General features: G+C 38.3%; 9 protein-coding genes across 9 annotated transcripts; 8 read left to right on the forward strand and 1 right to left on the reverse strand. All coding sequences in view use genetic code 6, as the record gives it.

The window, feature by feature from the left end:
* Positions 1-238: 238 nt before the first annotated feature.
* Positions 239-1003, forward strand: SS50377_22227 (Transmembrane domain-containing protein; the record flags this gene model as incomplete). Its single annotated transcript, XM_067906117.1, has 1 exon — positions 239-1003. One exon carries the CDS (start codon positions 239-241, stop codon positions 1001-1003), a length of 765 nt encoding a protein of 254 aa, XP_067765385.1.
* A 1244-nt stretch (positions 1004-2247) lies between these two features.
* SS50377_22228 (Transmembrane domain-containing protein) lies at positions 2248-4074 on the forward strand (the record flags this gene model as incomplete). Its single annotated transcript, XM_067906118.1, has 1 exon — positions 2248-4074. One exon carries the CDS (start codon positions 2248-2250, stop codon positions 4072-4074), a length of 1827 nt encoding a protein of 608 aa, XP_067765386.1.
* A 1288-nt stretch (positions 4075-5362) lies between these two features.
* On the forward strand, positions 5363-8830 carry SS50377_22229 (Transmembrane domain-containing protein; the record flags this gene model as incomplete). Its single annotated transcript, XM_067906119.1, has 1 exon — positions 5363-8830. The coding sequence occupies one exon, from the start codon at positions 5363-5365 to the stop codon at positions 8828-8830; it is 3468 nt and encodes a 1155-aa protein (XP_067765387.1).
* A 420-nt stretch (positions 8831-9250) lies between these two features.
* SS50377_22230 (uncharacterized protein) lies at positions 9251-10198 on the forward strand (the record flags this gene model as incomplete). Its single annotated transcript, XM_067906120.1, has 1 exon — positions 9251-10198. One exon carries the CDS (start codon positions 9251-9253, stop codon positions 10196-10198), a length of 948 nt encoding a protein of 315 aa, XP_067765388.1.
* Positions 10199-10276: 78 nt separating this feature from the next.
* On the forward strand, positions 10277-11227 carry SS50377_22231 (uncharacterized protein; the record flags this gene model as incomplete). The annotated part of the gene is made up of 1 exon (XM_067906121.1): positions 10277-11227. The coding sequence occupies one exon, from the start codon at positions 10277-10279 to the stop codon at positions 11225-11227; it is 951 nt and encodes a 316-aa protein (XP_067765389.1).
* A 78-nt stretch (positions 11228-11305) lies between these two features.
* SS50377_22232 (Transmembrane domain-containing protein) lies at positions 11306-12304 on the forward strand (the record flags this gene model as incomplete). Its single annotated transcript, XM_067906122.1, has 1 exon — positions 11306-12304. The coding sequence occupies one exon, from the start codon at positions 11306-11308 to the stop codon at positions 12302-12304; it is 999 nt and encodes a 332-aa protein (XP_067765390.1).
* A 1204-nt stretch (positions 12305-13508) lies between these two features.
* SS50377_22233 (Transmembrane domain-containing protein) lies at positions 13509-14567 on the forward strand (the record flags this gene model as incomplete). The annotated part of the gene is made up of 1 exon (XM_067906123.1): positions 13509-14567. The coding sequence occupies one exon, from the start codon at positions 13509-13511 to the stop codon at positions 14565-14567; it is 1059 nt and encodes a 352-aa protein (XP_067765391.1).
* A 638-nt stretch (positions 14568-15205) lies between these two features.
* SS50377_22234 (Transmembrane domain-containing protein) lies at positions 15206-16354 on the forward strand (the record flags this gene model as incomplete). Its single annotated transcript, XM_067906124.1, has 1 exon — positions 15206-16354. The coding sequence occupies one exon, from the start codon at positions 15206-15208 to the stop codon at positions 16352-16354; it is 1149 nt and encodes a 382-aa protein (XP_067765392.1).
* Positions 16355-16686: 332 nt separating this feature from the next.
* Positions 16687-17376, reverse strand: SS50377_22235 (uncharacterized protein; the record flags this gene model as incomplete). Its single annotated transcript, XM_067906125.1, has 1 exon — positions 16687-17376. The coding sequence occupies one exon, from the start codon at positions 17374-17376 to the stop codon at positions 16687-16689; it is 690 nt and encodes a 229-aa protein (XP_067765393.1).
* Positions 17377-19723: the final 2347 nt, after the last annotated feature.

Raw genomic sequence — 19723 nt, forward strand, 5'->3', positions numbered from 1 at the left:
GCATAGTAGTATATTATATAAATACAATAGTAATATACTAAATATCCTTATAGGCACCACTCCCAATGCATACATACTACTAAACTCCATTTAAGTTATTACTATATATACTATAGTATTGCATTGTCATCAAGCACTATGCCAGTACCACTCATGCCTACCTTAGCACTATCTATGGAAATACTTGGGGTACCAGTACTAGTGGTACCCAGTTCAGTAGCAGCCAGCTATGCCAAATATGAAGGTTAAGCCATTATACACTATGCCAACAGCATCGACTCAGGCTCGTAGCACCAAAATGTGGAAGGCCTAAGCTAGCATAAGGTCAGTCCTGTTCTTAATAAATTATGATATTGCTACCTCGCTGGGTCCTGACCACCAGCTAGCGCTATCTCGTCACCCTGATAGCCACACTCTCGCTGACCTCGCTTTGGCAAAACTCATCCTGCGAGTCGTCGTTACCATTTAAAACTCATCCATCCCTATGCTTCTGTCTTAAGCAGCATACCGGGTGAGACTGCAGAGTATCATGTTTGATAGATTATGCATCATGCGGGTATTAAAGATAAAATACAAGCAGTCTTCGGCATAGCCTGTGCTTGTACTCTACAGGTAAGAATACCCTTCTTAGTGCTACTGTGCACCTGGGCTCATAAGTGAATATGTATTAGTAAGCATAGTAGTATATTATATAAGTACAATAGTATATACTAAATATCCTTATAGGCACCCACTCCCAATGCATATATACTACTAAACTCCAATTAAGATATTCCTATATATACTATAGTATTGCATTGTCATCAATCACTATCCCAGTACCACTCACGCCTGCCTTGGTGCTGTCTATGGAACTACTTGGGGTCCAGTACTAGTGGTGCCCACTTCAGTAGCAGATAGTTATTAAAGATAGAATACAAACAGTCTTCGGCATAGCCTGTGCTTGTACTCTACAGGTAAGAATACCCTTCCTAGTGTACTGTGCACCTGGGCTCATAAGTGAATATATATTAGTAAGCATAGTAGTATATTATATAAATACAATAGTATATACTAAATATCCTTACAAGCACCACTCCCAATGCATCTATACTACTAAACTCCATTTAAGATATTCCTATATATACTATAGTATTGTATACTCATCAAGCACTATCCCAGTACCACTCACGCCTGCCTTGGTGCTGTCTATGGAACTACTTGGGGTAGCAGTACTAGTGGTGCCCACTTCAGTAGCAGATAGTTATTAAAGATAGAATACAAACAGTCTTCGGCATAGCCTGTGCTTGTACTCTACAGGTAAGAATACCCTTCTTAGTGCTACTGTGCACCTGGGCTCATAAGTGAATATATATTAGTAAGCATAGTAGTATATTATATAAATACAATAGTATATACTAAATATCCTTATAGGCACCCACTCCCAATGCATATATACTACTAAACTCCAATTAAGATATTCCTATATATACTATAGTATTGTATACTCATCAAGCACTATCCCAGTACCACTCACGCCTGCCTTGGTGCTATCTATGGAACTACTTGGGGTCCAGTACTAGTGGTGCCCACTTCAGTAGCAGATAGTTATTAAAGATAGAATACAAACAGTCTTCGGCATAGCCTGTGCTTGTACTCTACAGGTAAGAATACCCTTCCTAGTGTACTTTGTACCTGGGCTCATAAGTGAATATATATTAGTAAGCATAGTAGTATATTATATAAGTACAATAGTAATATACTAAATATCCTTACAAGCACCACTCCCAATGCATATATACTACTAAACTCCAATTAAGATATTCCTATATATACTATAGTATTGCATTGTCATCAAGCACTACGGCAGTACCACTCACGCCTACCTTAGCACTATCTATGGAAATACTTGGGGTACCAGTACTAGTGGTACCCAGTTCAGTAGCAGCCAGCTATGCCAAATATGAAGGTTAAGCCATTATACACTATGCCAACAGCATCGACTCAGGCTCGTAGCACCAAAATGTGGAAGGCCTAAGCTAGCATAAGGTCAGTCCTGTTCTTAATAAATTATGATATTGCTACCTCGCTGGGTCCTGACCACCAGCTAGCGCTATCTCGTCACCCTGATAGCCACACTCTCGCTGACCTCGCTTTGGCAAAACTCATCCTGCGAGTCGTCGTTACCATTTAAAACTCATCCATCCCTATGCTTCTGTCTTAAGCAGCATACCGGGTGAGACTGCAGAGTATCATGTTTGATAGATTATGCATCATGCGGGTATTAAAGATAAAATACAAGCAGTCTTCGGCATAGCCTGTGCTTGTACTCTACAGGTAAGAATACCCTTCCTAGTGTACTGTGCACCTGGGCTCATAAGTGAATATGTATTAGTAAGCATAGTAGTATATTATATAAGTACAATAGTAATATACTAAATATCCTTATAGGCACCCACTCCCAATGCATATATACTACTAAACTCCAATTAAGATATTACTATATATACTATAGTATTGTATACTCATCAAGCACTATCCCAGTACCACTCACGCCTGCCTTGGTGCTGTCTATGGAACTACTTGGGGTACCAGTACTAGTGGTACCCACTTTAGTAGCAGGCAGGTACTACACATAGAATATACAAACAGTCTTCGGCATAGCCTGTGCTTGTACTCTACAGGTAAGAATACCCTTCCTAGTGTACTGTGTACCTGGGCTCATAAGTGAATATGTATTAGTAAGCATAGTAGTATATTATATAAATACAATAGTATATACTAAATATCCTTATAGGCACCACTCCCAATGCATACATACTACTAAACTCCATTTAAGTTATTACTATATATACTATAGTATTGCATTGTCATCAAGCACTACGGCAGTACCACTCACGCCTACCTTAGCACTATCTATGGAAATACTTGGGGTACCAGTACTAGTGGTACCCAGTTCAGTAGCAGCCAGCTATGCCAAATATGAAGGTTAAGCCATTATACACTATGCCAACAGCATCGACTCAGGCTCGTAGCACCAAAATGTGGAAGGCCTAAGCTAGCATAAGGTCAGTCCTGTTCTTAATAAATTATGATATTGCTACCTCGCTGGGTCCTGACCACCAGCTAGCGCTATCTCGTCACCCTGATAGCCACACTCTCGCTGACCTCGCTTTGGCAAAACTCATCCTGCGAGTCGTCGTTACCATTTAAAACTCATCCATCCCTATGCTTCTGTCTTAAGCAGCATACCGGGTGAGACTGCAGAGTATCATGTTTGATAGATTATGCATCATGCGGGTATTAAAGATAAAATACAAGCAGTCTTCGGCATAGCCTGTGCTTGTACTCTACAGGTAAGAATACCCTTCTTAGTGCTACTGTGCACCTGGGCTCATAAGTGAATATGTATTAGTAAGCATAGTAGTATATTATATAAGTACAATAGTATATACTAAATATCCTTACAAGCACCACTCCCAATGCATATATACTACTAAACTCCAATTAAGATATTACTATATATACTATAGTATTGCATACTCATCAAGCACTATGCCAGTACCACTCACGCCTACCTTAGCACTATCTATGGAAATACTTGGGGTAGCAGTACTAGTGGTACCCACTTCAGTAGCAGATAGTTATTAAAGATAGAATATACAAACAGTCTTCGGCATAGCCTGTGCTTGTACTCTACAGGTAAGAATACCCTTCCTAGTGTACTGTGCACCTGGGCTCATAAGTGAATATATATTAGTAAGCATAGTAGTATATTCTATAAATACAATAGTATATACTAAATATCCTTACAAGCACCACTCCCAATGCATATATACTACTAAACTCCAATTAAGATATTACTATATATACTATAGTATTGCATACTCATCAAGCACTATGCCAGTACCACTCACGCCTACCTTAGCACTATCTATGGAAATACTTGGGGTAGCAGTACTAGTGGTACCCACTTCAGTAGCAGATAGTTATTAAAGATAGAATATACAAACAGTCTTCGGCATAGCCTGTGCTTGTACTCTACAGGTAAGAATACCCTTCCTAGTGCTACTTTGTACCTGGGCTCATAAGTGAATATGTATTAGTAAGCATAGTAGTATATTATATAAGTACAATAGTATATACTAAATATCCTTATAGGCACCACTCCCAATGCATATATACTACTAAACTCCAATTAAGATATTACTATATATACTATAGTATTGCATTGTCATCAATCACTATGCCAGTACCACTCACGCCTGCCTTGGTGCTGTCTATGGAACTACTTGGGGTCCAGTACTAGTGGTGCCCACTTCAGTAGCAGATAGTTATTAAAGATAGAATATACAAACAGTCTTCGGCATAGCCTGTGCTTGTACTCTACAGGTAAGAATACCCTTCCTAGTGTACTGTGCACCTGGGCTCATAAGTGAATATGTATTAGTAAGCATAGTAGTATATTATATAAATACAATAGTATATACTAAATATCCTTATAGGCACCACTCCCAATGCATACATACTACTAAACTCCATTTAAGTTATTACTATATATACTATAGTATTGCATTGTCATCAATCACTATGCCAGTACCACTCACGCCTGTCTTGGTGCTGTCTATGGAACTACTTGGGGTACCAGTACTAGTGGTACCCACTTCAGTAGCAGGCAGGTACTACACATAGAATATACAAACAGTCTTCGGCATAGCCTGTGCTTGTACTCTACAGGTAAGAATACCCTTCCTAGTGCTACTGTGTACCTGGGCTCATAAGTGAATATGTATTAGTAAGCATAGTAGTATATTATATAAATACAATAGTATATACTAAATATCCTTATAGGCACCACTCCCAATGCATACATACTACTAAACTCCATTTAAGTTATTACTATATATACTATAGTATTGCATACTCATCAAGCACTATGCCAGTACCACTCACGCCTGCCTTAGCACTATCTATGGAAATACTTGGGGTAGCAGTACTAGTGGTGCCCACTTCAGTAGCAGATAGTTATTAAAGATAGAATATACAAACAGTCTTCGGCATAGCCTGTGCTTGTACTCTACAGGTAAGAATACCCTTCCTAGTGCTACTGTGTACCTGGGCTCATAAGTGAATATATATTAGTAAGCATAGTAGTATATTATATAAATACAATAGTAATATACTAAATATCCTTACAAGCACCACTCCCAATGCATATATACTACTAAACTCCAATTAAGATATTACTATATATACTATAGTATTGCATACTCATCAAGCACTATGCCAGTACCACTCACGCCTGCCTTGGTGCTGTCTATGGAACTACTTGGGGTACCAGTACTAGTGGTACCCACTTCAGTAGCAGCCAGCTATGCCAAATATGAAGGTTAAGCCATTATACACTATGCCAACAGCATCGACTCAGGCTCGTAGCACCAAAATGTGGAAGGCCTAAGCTAGCATAAGGTCAGTCCTGTTCTTAATAAATTACGGTATTGCTACCTCGCTGGGTCCTGAACACCAGCTAGCGCTATCTCGTCACCCTGATAGCCACACTCTCGCTGACCTCGCTTTGGCAAAACTCATCCTGCGAGTCGTCGTTACCATTTAAAACTCATCCATCCCTATGCTTCTGTCTTAAGCAGCATACCGGGTGAGACTGCAGAGTATCATGTTTGATAGATTATGCATCATGCGGGTATTAAAGATAAAATACAAGCAGTCTTCGGCATAGCCTGTGCTTGCATTACTAGTGAGAATACCCTTCCTAGTGTACTGTGCACCTGGGCTCATAAGTGAATATATATTAGTAAGTATAGTAGTATATTCTATAAGTACAATAGTATATACTAAATATCCTTACAAGCACCACTCCCAATGCATATATACTACTAAACTCCATTTAAGTTATTACTATATATACTATAGTATTGCATTGTCATCAAGCACTACGGCAGTACCACTCACGCCTACCTTAGCACTATCTATGGAAATACTTGGGGTCCAGTACTAGTGGTGCCCAGTTCAGTAGCAGCCAGCTATGCCAAATATGAAGGTTAAGCCATTATACACTATGCCAACAGCATCGACTCAGGCTCGTAGCACCAAAATGTGGAAGGCCTAAGCTAGCATAAGGTCAGTCCTGTTCTTAATAAATTATGATATTGCTACCTCGCTGGGTCCTGACCACCAGCTAGCGCTATCTCGTCACCCTGATAGCCACACTCTCGCTGACCTCGCTTTGGCAAAACTCATCCTGCGAGTCGTCGTTACCATTTAAAACTCATCCATCCCTATGCTTCTGTCTTAAGCAGCATACCGGGTGAGACTGCAGAGTATCATGTTTGATAGATTATGCATCATGCGGGTATTAAAGATAAAATACAAGCAGTCTTCGGCATAGCCTGTGCTTGTACTCTACAGGTAAGAATACCCTTCTTAGTGCTACTGTGCACCTGGGCTCATAAGTGAATATATATTAGTAAGCATAGTAGTATATTATATAAATACAATAGTATATACTAAATATCCTTACAAGCACCACTCCCAATGCATACATACTACTAAACTCCATTTAAGTTATTACTATATATACTATAGTATTGCATTGTCATCAATCACTATGCCAGTACCACTCACGCCTGCCTTGGTGCTGTCTATGGAACTACTTGGGGTCCAGTACTAGTGGTGCCCACTTCAGTAGCAGATAGTTATTAAAGATAGAATATACAAACAGTCTTCGGCATAGCCTGTGCTTGTACTCTACAGGTAAGAATACCCTTCCTAGTGTACTGTGCACCTGGGCTCATAAGTGAATATATATTAGTAAGCATAGTAGTATATTATATAAATACAATAGTATATACTAAATATCCTTATAGGCACCCACTCCCAATGCATATATACTACTAAACTCCAATTAAGATATTCCTATATATACTATAGTATTGTATACTCATCAAGCACTATCCCAGTACCACTCACGCCTGCCTTGGTGCTATCTATGGAACTACTTGGGGTCCAGTACTAGTGGTGCCCACTTCAGTAGCAGATAGTTATTAAAGATAGAATACAAACAGTCTTCGGCATAGCCTGTGCTTGTACTCTACAGGTGAGAATACCCTTCCTAGTGTACTGTGCACCTGGGCTCATAAGTGAATATGTATTAGTAAGCATAGTAGTATATTATATAAGTACAATAGTAATATACTAAATATCCTTATAGGCACCCACTCCCAATGCATATATACTACTAAACTCCAATTAAGATATTACTATATATACTATAGTATTGTATACTCATCAAGCACTATCCCAGTACCACTCACGCCTGCCTTGGTGCTGTCTATGGAACTACTTGGGGTACCAGTACTAGTGGTACCCACTTTAGTAGCAGGCAGCTATGCCAAATATGAAGGTTAAGCCATTATACACTATGCCAACAGCATCGACTCAGGCTCGTAGCACCAAAATGTGGAAGGCCTAAGCTAGCATAAGGTCAGTCCTGTTCTTAATAAATTACGGTATTGCTACCTCGCTGGGTCCTGAACACCAGCTAGCGCTATCTCGTCACCCTGATAGCCACACTCTCGCTGACCTCGCTTTGGCAAAACTCATCCTGCGAGTCGTCGTTACCATTTAAAACTCATCCATCCCTATGCTTCTGTCTTAAGCAGCATACCGGGTGAGACTGCAGAGTATCATGTTTGATAGATTATGCATCATGCGGGTATTAAAGATAAAATACAAGCAGTCTTCGGCATAGCCTGTGCTTGTACTCTACAGGTAAGAATACCCTTCCTAGTGTACTGTGCACCTGGGCTCATAAGTGAATATATATTAGTAAGCATAGTAGTATATTCTATAAATACAATAGTATATACTAAATATCCTTACAAGCACCACTCCCAATGCATCTATACTACTAAACTCCATTTAAGCTATTACTATATATACTATAGTATTGCATTGTCATCAATCACTATCCCAGTACCACTCACGCCTGCCTTAGCACTATCTATGGAAATACTTGGGGTACCAGTACTAGTGGTACCCAGTTCAGTAGCAGCCAGCTATGCCAAATATGAAGGTTAAGCCATTATACACTATGCCAACAGCATCGACTCAGGCTCGTAGCACCAAAATGTGGAAGGCCTAAGCTAGCATAAGGTCAGTCCTGTTCTTAATAAATTACGGTATTGCTACCTCGCTGGGTCCTGAACACCAGCTAGCGCTATCTCGTCACCCTGATAGCCACACTCTCGCTGACCTCGCTTTGGCAAAACTCATCCTGCGAGTCGTCGTTACCATTTAAAACTCATCCATCCTTATGCTTCTGTCTTAAGCAGCATACCGGGTGAGACTGCAGAGTATCATGTTTGATAGATTATGCATCATGCGGGTATTAAAGATAAAATACAAGCAGTCTTCGGCATAGCCTGTGCTTGTACTCTACAGGTAAGAATACCCTTCCTAGTGCTACTTTGTACCTGGGCTCATAAGTGAATATGTATTAGTAAGCATAGTAGTATATTATATAAGTACAATAGTATATACTAAATATCCTTATAGGCACCACTCCCAATGCATATATACTACTAAACTCCAATTAAGATATTACTATATATACTATAGTATTGCATACTCATCAAGCACTATCCCAGTACCACTCACGCCTGCCTTGGTGCTATCTATGGAACTACTTGGGGTCCAGTACTAGTGGTGCCCACTTCAGTAGCAGATAGTTATTAAAGATAGAATACAAACAGTCTTCGGCATAGCCTGTGCTTGTACTCTACAGGTAAGAATACCCTTCCTAGTGCTACTTTGTACCTGGGCTCATAAGTGAATATGTATTAGTAAGCATAGTAGTATATTATATAAGTACAATAGTATATACTAAATATCCTTATAGGCACCACTCCCAATGCATATATACTACTAAACTCCAATTAAGATATTACTATATATACTATAGTATTGCATACTCATCAAGCACTATGCCAGTACCACTCACGCCTGCCTTAGCACTATCTATGGAAATACTTGGGGTAGCAGTACTAGTGGTGCCCACTTCAGTAGCAGATAGTTATTAAAGATAAAATACAAGCAGTCTTCGGCATAGCCTGTGCTTGCATTACTAGTGAGAATAGCCTTCCTAGTGCTACTTTGTACCTGGGCTCATAAGTGAATATGTATTAGTAAGCATAGTAGTATATTATATAAGTACAATAGTATATACTAAATATCCTTATAGGCACCACTCCCAATGCATATATACTACTAAACTCCAATTAAGATATTACTATATATACTATAGTATTGCATACTCATCAAGCACTATGCCAGTACCACTCACGCCTGCCTTAGCACTATCTATGGAACTACTTGGGGTCCAGTACTAGTGGTGCCCACTTCAGTAGCAGATAGTTATTAAAGATAGAATACAAACAGTCTTCGGCATAGCCTGTGCTTGTACTCTACAGGTAAGAATACCCTTCCTAGTGCTACTTTGTACCTGGGCTCATAAGTGAATATGTATTAGTAAGCATAGTAGTATATTATATAAGTACAATAGTATATACTAAATATCCTTATAGGCACCACTCCCAATGCATATATACTACTAAACTCCAATTAAGATATTACTATATATACTATAGTATTGCATACTCATCAAGCACTATGCCAGTACCACTCACGCCTGCCTTAGCACTATCTATGGAAATACTTGGGGTAGCAGTACTAGTGGTGCCCACTTCAGTAGCAGATAGTTATTAAAGATAAAATACAAGCAGTCTTCGGCATAGCCTGTGCTTGCATTACTAGTGAGAATAGCCTTCCTAGTGCTACTTTGTACCTGGGCTCATAAGTGAATATATATTAGTAAGCATAGTAGTATATTCTATAAATACAATAGTATATACTAAATATCCTTACAAGCACCACTCCCAATGCATATATACTACTAAACTCCAATTAAGATATTCCTATATATACTATAGTATTGCATACTCATCAAGCACTATCCCAGTACCACTCACGCCTGCCTTGGTGCTGTCTATGGAACTACTTGGGGTCCAGTACTAGTGGTGCCCACTTCAGTAGCAGATAGTTATTAAAGATAAAATACAAGCAGTCTTCGGCATAGCCTGTGCTTGCATTACTAGTGAGAATAGCCTTCCTAGTGCTACTTTGTACCTGGGCTCATAAGTGAATATGTATTAGTAAGCATAGTAGTATATTATATAAGTACAATAGTATATACTAAATATCCTTATAGGCACCACTCCCAATGCATATATACTACTAAACTCCAATTAAGATATTACTATATATACTATAGTATTGCATACTCATCAAGCACTATGCCAGTACCACTCACGCCTGCCTTAGCACTATCTATGGAACTACTTGGGGTCCAGTACTAGTGGTGCCCACTTCAGTAGCAGATAGTTATTAAAGATAGAATACAAACAGTCTTCGGCATAGCCTGTGCTTGTACTCTACAGGTAAGAATACCCTTCCTAGTGCTACTTTGTACCTGGGCTCATAAGTGAATATGTATTAGTAAGCATAGTAGTATATTATATAAGTACAATAGTATATACTAAATATCCTTATAGGCACCACTCCCAATGCATATATACTACTAAACTCCAATTAAGATATTACTATATATACTATAGTATTGCATACTCATCAAGCACTATGCCAGTACCACTCACGCCTGCCTTAGCACTATCTATGGAAATACTTGGGGTAGCAGTACTAGTGGTGCCCACTTCAGTAGCAGATAGTTATTAAAGATAAAATACAAGCAGTCTTCGGCATAGCCTGTGCTTGCATTACTAGTGAGAATAGCCTTCCTAGTGCTACTTTGTACCTGGGCTCATAAGTGAATATATATTAGTAAGCATAGTAGTATATTCTATAAATACAATAGTATATACTAAATATCCTTACAAGCACCACTCCCAATGCATATATACTACTAAACTCCAATTAAGATATTCCTATATATACTATAGTATTGCATACTCATCAAGCACTATCCCAGTACCACTCACGCCTGCCTTGGTGCTGTCTATGGAACTACTTGGGGTAGCAGTACTAGTGGTGCCCACTTCAGTAGCAGATAGTTATTAAAGATAGAATACAAACAGTCTTCGGCATAGCCTGTGCTTGTACTCTACAGGTAAGAATACCCTTCCTAGTGCTACTTTGTACCTGGGCTCATAAGTGAATATGTATTAGTAAGCATAGTAGTATATTATATAAATACAATAGTATATACTAAATATCCTTACAAGCACCACTCCCAATGCATATATACTACTAAACTCCAATTAAGATATTACTATATATACTATAGTATTGCATTGTCATCAATCACTATCCCAGTACCACTCACGCCTGCCTTGGTGCTATCTATGGAACTACTTGGGGTCCAGTACTAGTGGTGCCCACTTCAGTAGCAGATAGTTATTAAAGATAGAATATACAAACAGTCTTCGGCATAGCCTGTGCTTGTACTCTACAGGTAAGAATACCCTTCCTAGTGTACTGTGCACCTGGGCTCATAAGTGAATATATATTAGTAAGCATAGTAGTATATTATATAAATACAATAGTATATACTAAATATCCTTATAGGCACCCACTCCCAATGCATATATACTACTAAACTCCAATTAAGATATTCCTATATATACTATAGTATTGTATACTCATCAAGCACTATCCCAGTACCACTCACGCCTGCCTTGGTGCTATCTATGGAACTACTTGGGGTCCAGTACTAGTGGTGCCCACTTCAGTAGCAGATAGTTATTAAAGATAGAATACAAACAGTCTTCGGCATAGCCTGTGCTTGTACTCTACAGGTAAGAATACCCTTCCTAGTGCTACTTTGTACCTGGGCTCATAAGTGAATATGTATTAGTAAGCATAGTAGTATATTATATAAGTACAATAGTAATATACTAAATATCCTTACAAGCACCACTCCCAATGCATATATACTACTAAACTCCAATTAAGATATTACTATATATACTATAGTATTGCATACTCATCAAGCACTATGCCAGTACCACTCACGCCTGCCTTGGTGCTGTCTATGGAACTACTTGGGGTACCAGTACTAGTGGTACCCACTTCAGTAGCAGCCAGCTATGCCAAATATGAAGGTTAAGCCATTATACACTATGCCAACAGCATCGACTCAGGCTCGTAGCACCAAAATGTGGAAGGCCTAAGCTAGCATAAGGTCAGTCCTGTTCTTAATAAATTACGGTATTGCTACCTCGCTGGGTCCTGAACACCAGCTAGCGCTATCTCGTCACCCTGATAGCCACACTCTCGCTGACCTCGCTTTGGCAAAACTCATCCTGCGAGTCGTCGTTACCATTTAAAACTCATCCATCCCTATGCTTCTGTCTTAAGCAGCATACCGGGTGAGACTGCAGAGTATCATGTTTGATAGATTATGCATCATGCGGGTATTAAAGATAAAATACAAGCAGTCTTCGGCATAGCCTGTGCTTGCATTACTAGTGAGAATACCCTTCCTAGTGTACTGTGCACCTGGGCTCATAAGTGAATATATATTAGTAAGTATAGTAGTATATTCTATAAGTACAATAGTATATACTAAATATCCTTACAAGCACCACTCCCAATGCATATATACTACTAAACTCCATTTAAGTTATTACTATATATACTATAGTATTGCATTGTCATCAAGCACTACGGCAGTACCACTCACGCCTACCTTAGCACTATCTATGGAAATACTTGGGGTACCAGTACTAGTGGTACCCAGTTCAGTAGCAGCCAGCTATGCCAAATATGAAGGTTAAGCCATTATACACTATGCCAACAGCATCGACTCAGGCTCGTAGCACCAAAATGTGGAAGGCCTAAGCTAGCATAAGGTCAGTCCTGTTCTTAATAAATTACGGTATTGCTACCTCGCTGGGTCCTGAACACCAGCTAGCGCTATCTCGTCACCCTGATAGCCACACTCTCGCTGACCTCGCTTTGGCAAAACTCATCCTGCGAGTCGTCGTTACCATTTAAAACTCATCCATCCCTATGCTTCTGTCTTAAGCAGCATACCGGGTGAGACTGCAGAGTATCATGTTTGATAGATTATGCATCATGCGGGTATTAAAGATAAAATACAAGCAGTCTTCGGCATAGCCTGTGCTTGCATTACTAGTGAGAATAGCCTTCTTAGTGTACTTTGCACCTGGGCTCATAAGTGAATATATATTAGTAAGCATAGTAGTATATTATATAAATACAATAGTAATATACTAAATATCCTTACAAGCACCACTCCCAATGCATATATACTACTAAACTCCAATTAAGATATTACTATATATACTATAGTATTGCATTGTCATCAAGCACTATGCCAGTACCACTCATGCCTACCTTAGCACTATCTATGGAAATACTTGGGGTACCAGTACTAGTGGTACCCAGTTCAGTAGCAGCCAGCTATGCCAAATATGAAGGTTAAGCCATTATACACTATGCCAACAGCATCGACTCAGGCTCGTAGCACCAAAATGTGGAAGGCCTAAGCTAGCATAAGGTCAGTCCTGTTCTTAATAAATTACGGTATTGCTACCTCGCTGGGTCCTGAACACCAGCTAGCGCTATCTCGTCACCCTGATAGCCACACTCTCGCTGACCTCGCTTTGGCAAAACTCATCCTGCGAGTCGTCGTTACCATTTAAAACTCATCCATCCCTATGCTTCTGTCTTAAGCAGCATACCGGGTGAGACTGCAGAGTATCATGTTTGATAGATTATGCATCATGCGGGTATTAAAGATAAAATACAAGCAGTCTTCGGCATAGCCTGTGCTTGCATTACTAGTGAGAATAGCCTTCTTAGTGTACTTTGCACCTGGGCTCATAAGTGAATATATATTAGTAAGCATAGTAGTATATTATATAAATACAATAGTATATACTAAATATCCTTACAAGCACCACTCCCAATGCATATATACTACTAAACTCCAATTAAGATATTACTATATATACTATAGTATTGCATTGTCATCAATCACTATCCCAGTACCACTCACGCCTGCCTTGGTGCTATCTATGGAACTACTTGGGGTCCAGTACTAGTGGTGCCCACTTCAGTAGCAGATAGTTATTAAAGATAGAATACAAACAGTCTTCGGCATAGCCTGTGCTTGTACTCTACAGGTAAGAATACCCTTCCTAGTGTACTGTGCACCTGGGCTCATAAGTGAATATGTATTAGTAAGCATAGTAGTATATTATATAAATACAATAGTATATACTAAATATCCTTACAAGCACCACTCCCAATGCATATATACTACTAAACTCCAATTAAGATATTACTATATATACTATAGTATTGCATACTCATCAAGCACTATGCCAGTACCACTCACGCCTGCCTTAGCACTATCTATGGAAATACTTGGGGTAGCAGTACTAGTGGTACCCACTTCAGTAGCAGATAGTTATTAAAGATAGAATACAAACAGTCTTCGGCATAGCCTGTGCTTGCATTACTAGTGAGAATACCCTTCTTAGTGTACTGTGCACCTGGGCTCATAAGTGAATATGTATTAGTAAGCATAGTAGTATATTATATAAATACAATAGTATATACTAAATATCCTTACAAGCACCACTCCCAATGCATATATACTACTAAACTCCAATTAAGATATTACTATATATACTATAGTATTGCATTGTCATCAATCACTATGCCAGTACCACTCACGCCTGCCTTGGTGCTGTCTATGGAACTACTTGGGGTCCAGTACTAGTGGTGCCCACTTCAGTAGCAGATAGTTATTAAAGATAGAATACAAACAGTCTTCGGCATAGCCTGTGCTTGTACTCTACAGGTAAGAATACCCTTCCTAGTGCTACTTTGTACCTGGGCTCATAAGTGAATATGTATTAGTAAGCATAGTAGTATATTATATAAGTACAATAGTAATATACTAAATATCCTTACAAGCACCACTCCCAATGCATATATACTACTAAACTCCAATTAAGATATTACTATATATACTATAGTATTGTATACTCATCAAGCACTATCCCAGTACCACTCACGCCTGCCTTGGTGCTGTCTATGGAACTACTTGGGGTACCAGTACTAGTGGTACCCAGTTCAGTAGCAGCCAGCTATGCCAAATATGAAGGTTAAGCCATTATACACTATGCCAACAGCATCGACTCAGGCTCGTAGCACCAAAATGTGGAAGGCCTAAGCTAGCATAAGGTCAGTCCTGTTCTTAATAAATTACGGTATTGCTACCTCGCTGGGTCCTGAACACCAGCTAGCGCTATCTCGTCACCCTGATAGCCACACTCTCGCTGACCTCGCTTTGGCAAAACTCATCCTGCGAGTCGTCGTTACCATTTAAAACTCATCCATCCCTATGCTTCTGTCTTAAGCAGCATACCGGGTGAGACTGCAGAGTATCATGTTTGATAGATTATGCATCATGCGGGTATTAAAGATAAAATACATGCAGTCTTCGGCATAGCCTGTGCTTGCATTACTAGTGAGAATACCCTTCCTAGTGTACTTTGTACCTGGGCTCATAAGTGAATATATATTAGTAAGCATAGTAGTATATTATATAAATACAATAGTATATACTAAATATCCTTACAAGCACCACTCCCAATGCATATATACTACTAAACTCCAATTAAGATATTACTATATATACTATAGTATTGCATTGTCATCAATCACTATCCCAGTACCACTCACGCCTGCCTTGGTGCTATCTATGGAACTACTTGGGGTCCAGTACTAGTGGTGCCCACTTCAGTAGCAGATAGTTATTAAAGATAGAATACAAACAGTCTTCGGCATAGCCTGTGCTTGTACTCTACAGGTAAGAATACCCTTCCTAGTGTACTGTGCACCTGGGCTCATAAGTGAATATATATTAGTAAGCATAGTAGTATATTATATAAATACAATAGTATATACTAAATATCCTTACAAGCACCACTCCCAATGCATATATACTACTAAACTCCAATTAAGATATTACTATATATACTATAGTATTGCATACTCATCAAGCACTATGCCAGTACCACTCATGCCTACCTTAGCACTATCTATGGAAATACTTGGGGTACCAGTACTAGTGGTACCCAGTTCAGTAGCAGCCAGCTATGCCAAATATGAAGGTTAAGCCATTATACACTATGCCAACAGCATCGACTCAGGCTCGTAGCACCAAAATGTGGAAGGCCTAAGCTAGCATAAGGTCAGTCCTGTTCTTAATAAATTACGGTATTGCTACCTCGCTGGGTCCTGAACACCAGCTAGCGCTATCTCGTCACCGGCTAAAGCAAACATTAGAAAGCCAGCGGATACCTTTATTTCCAAACTTCCCAGCTAATTTATTCTTACAGGCGTGCTAAGTGCCTACCGGCAGAAGCATACTCCCCATCTAGTATATCTGCTTCGCTAAGTTCTACCCATATATTAAATATATATGATATTTATATGTGAAAGGTAATGTAGAATTACTGCTAGTATTACTACTATAAGAACTTACTACCACCATTGTACCGAAAGTGTTATTTAATAGCAGAATACACTAAGTCCAATATTGTGCTTCCATGCCCAAGAATGTAGGACCCAATATCAAAACTTATTGGCAACCGAGGCATCGTCTTGTACTTAACGAAATAAGAGTTTGCAATACATTTGATGCCTAAAACCTCCCAGTAATGCTGTAGCGAAATAGAACGATTAGCTCTATACGCAAGTTTTCATATCCATCGAACCCATCAGAAGCTAAACTATAGTATGCTCGCTCTGGGTATGATATCCATATGCAATTTTAATCTCTTGTTTTTGACTTTCTGATTAACTTTCCCTTCTCCGTCGCTGTATTAGATTGCTTTTTCGAACACAGTATCTTTGTGTTTTGATATTATTATAACTATATATATTCATACTAAATACTATTATAAATAGTTCAGGGTAGCAATATACTCCCTAACCTCGTTATATACAAATTCGTCTAATAGAATATATTCCGATATGTTTCTATTGGGGTATAGTATAATGCGGCAGATGGGGATCCTACCGTGATATTAAAGGTAGCTCTTCGTTCGTGCTTTAATCTTACCCTAGCTCTTGCTAGCTAGCAACTAGCTGCTTGAGGACGCTAGCTAACTAACTTACCGAACTTAGTATTTCACTAGTGCGTGCTAGCCTAGTATATCTATTATCATATATATCCTCTGGGCATAACCAATATAGGCTCAGTGCTAAAGTGTAAATAGTATATATTCTGCATTCTCTAAATTATATTATATATTTATGCATTATATTCTATACAACTATCTCATATTCGAGTCAACCGTAGTTTATCTGTGCATGCCCCACTGTTAGCATGAACCGGAGGCAGCAGCTCAGGCATCCTGATATGCATCAAAATAACAGTGCTCGCCTGAAGATCGCTGGGAGAGCAGCATATTAGTTTAGGTGGGGGTGTGGGGTTAGCTCTTAATTCTGCTCAATGTGAAAGGCCTCCAGTCCAATGTATCAGTTCCATGCCAACTATCAGGTGCACCTGCTGCCTGATTGGTGTGAGTCAGTGCTGGTATGCGGATGATGGGAGCACTTACTGCATTAGGACACCAGGTGGTCTTTAACGGTTTACCGATTCTATAATATGTGGTTGAGCACCAGCCTGAGTGCCGATGAACTGCAGGCTGGTGCGGAATGAAGATTGTGGGTTGAGTGTTATAATTCTGTTTCAAATACTATTCTTACAAGTAGATTTTAAAAAGATACATGATATGTTATATTCAGTGGGATGAAGTATGAGTTTCCATATCTTTTATCTGTATGTGGGTGTGTTATATTTTTATGAAGCAGTAGCAAAGGTAAATACGAGTATTATATAGTAGCTTGCATCTCGACCCCACAAGGTAGATTAATTTAAATCAACTTAATTAGAGATAGTATGTTCTTTGAAGCAAAGTAATTTAACTAGCCTAAGTTGAGTTTCTCATATGATACTAGGAACTATTGGTGGTAAATACCAATCAGCTAAGATCAGAAATATGTTTAAAAATAAACTGTTAAAATAATTTAACAACAAAAATACTTGATTTAACTTACTGTCTTTTACATGTCTATGCAATGCAGTATGACATATATATCAATTTACTGAAAATACATCATACGCATCAAATTGGTGGCCGGTACATGCACCAAACCATGGATCTATTGATGTGGCAGTAAACTACTTCGAATGAAATTTTGTCTGCTGTAATATATGCTATTGAATAAGCATATTACTGAAAGACGCTTAGTGGCAATGTAAAATTATCTAGCAGCCTACAATTCTTCATAAGAAAGTACTGGCATTGCTTATTAATAATAAATAAATTGCATATATGTATAGTTTCAAATATAACAGAATTATAGAGCAACGGCCGACTCGAGACATGATAACCTGGTTTTGTTGTATTTGAAAGTTGGTAGTCCATAGATTTTAATTGTCATCGGTAATTATATTAACAATACCTAGTAGTAAGTAGTGCATTCCATCCAAATTATTTTACATCTACGATTTTGAAAAAATATTTTATGTTCTCAACGCTAATCGTAAAATAATTTATGTTTTATTGAAAATAGAAAAGGCTAAACCATGAGGATGGTATGGGCTTCTTACTACTTACCCAGTCCCATATTTGTTTTATAGAATACCCATGTATGGTTAAATTGACTCTCGGCGAATGTAAAGCATTTTATTATGGATTCCTTCATATTCATGAATAATAAATAATCATAATTGCAATCTATCGTCCTACCGGAAATAGGTTTATTACTAAGCAAAGAGCAGTTATATTCATACCTCCTTGTCATGATATATAGTATTTTCATTCTTCATATGTCAGCAAACATGTGACAAAAAATAAATATTTCCCATATTATTAACCATGAGGAGTATAGTTACACTATAAACGTAAATAATGATATTTGTCCTAAAACTATATATTTGACATAGTTTGCAGCTTGTTAAGTTTCCAATCACCTATACCAAATATTTAATTTATTAATGTTGATGAGCTCGTCTTGATCTAATTACAGTATGTGTTCGATTTCATCCAGGTGCAGTATCTTCTAGTATTTTGTCATAGTTGTCGTTTTGTACTGAAGTTTCAATCTTCGTATTGTTCACCTGGAATAGTTTCACCTTGCATGTAAATAACTATGTCAGTTTGTTGTTTTAGCTCAATGTTATTTTGCTAATTAATACCAAAATTACAACTGTTGTTAAAACAGAAACTCAGTCATCGCATGCAATAAATTATCATAAAGATGGGAATATGCTCTAACCCTAATTGGATGTATACGTAAATAAGATACTCTTAAATCAAATCCTATTCAGCATAATCAGACTTAATGCATGCTACGTAAAACCTTATAATAATTTATCGGTGAAATATAATATCATCAAACGAACCACAATACTCACATATAAAATAAAACTACATGCTAAATTAGAACTGATGTAAATAATCTGATACTTATTATAGAATTCTATACTACCATACATAGTGTACCGGTACTAGATATAAACTATAAGTTAAACTAGTTTCATCTAATTTTACAAGTTATCAAAACTCCAAACTATACAATTTACTTATTCATCCTCTAT

The sequence above is a fragment of the Spironucleus salmonicida genome, chromosome 3 (assembly GCF_000497125.1).
Source record: "Spironucleus salmonicida strain ATCC 50377 chromosome 3, whole genome shotgun sequence".
NCBI lineage: Eukaryota > Fornicata > Diplomonadida > Hexamitidae > Spironucleus > Spironucleus salmonicida.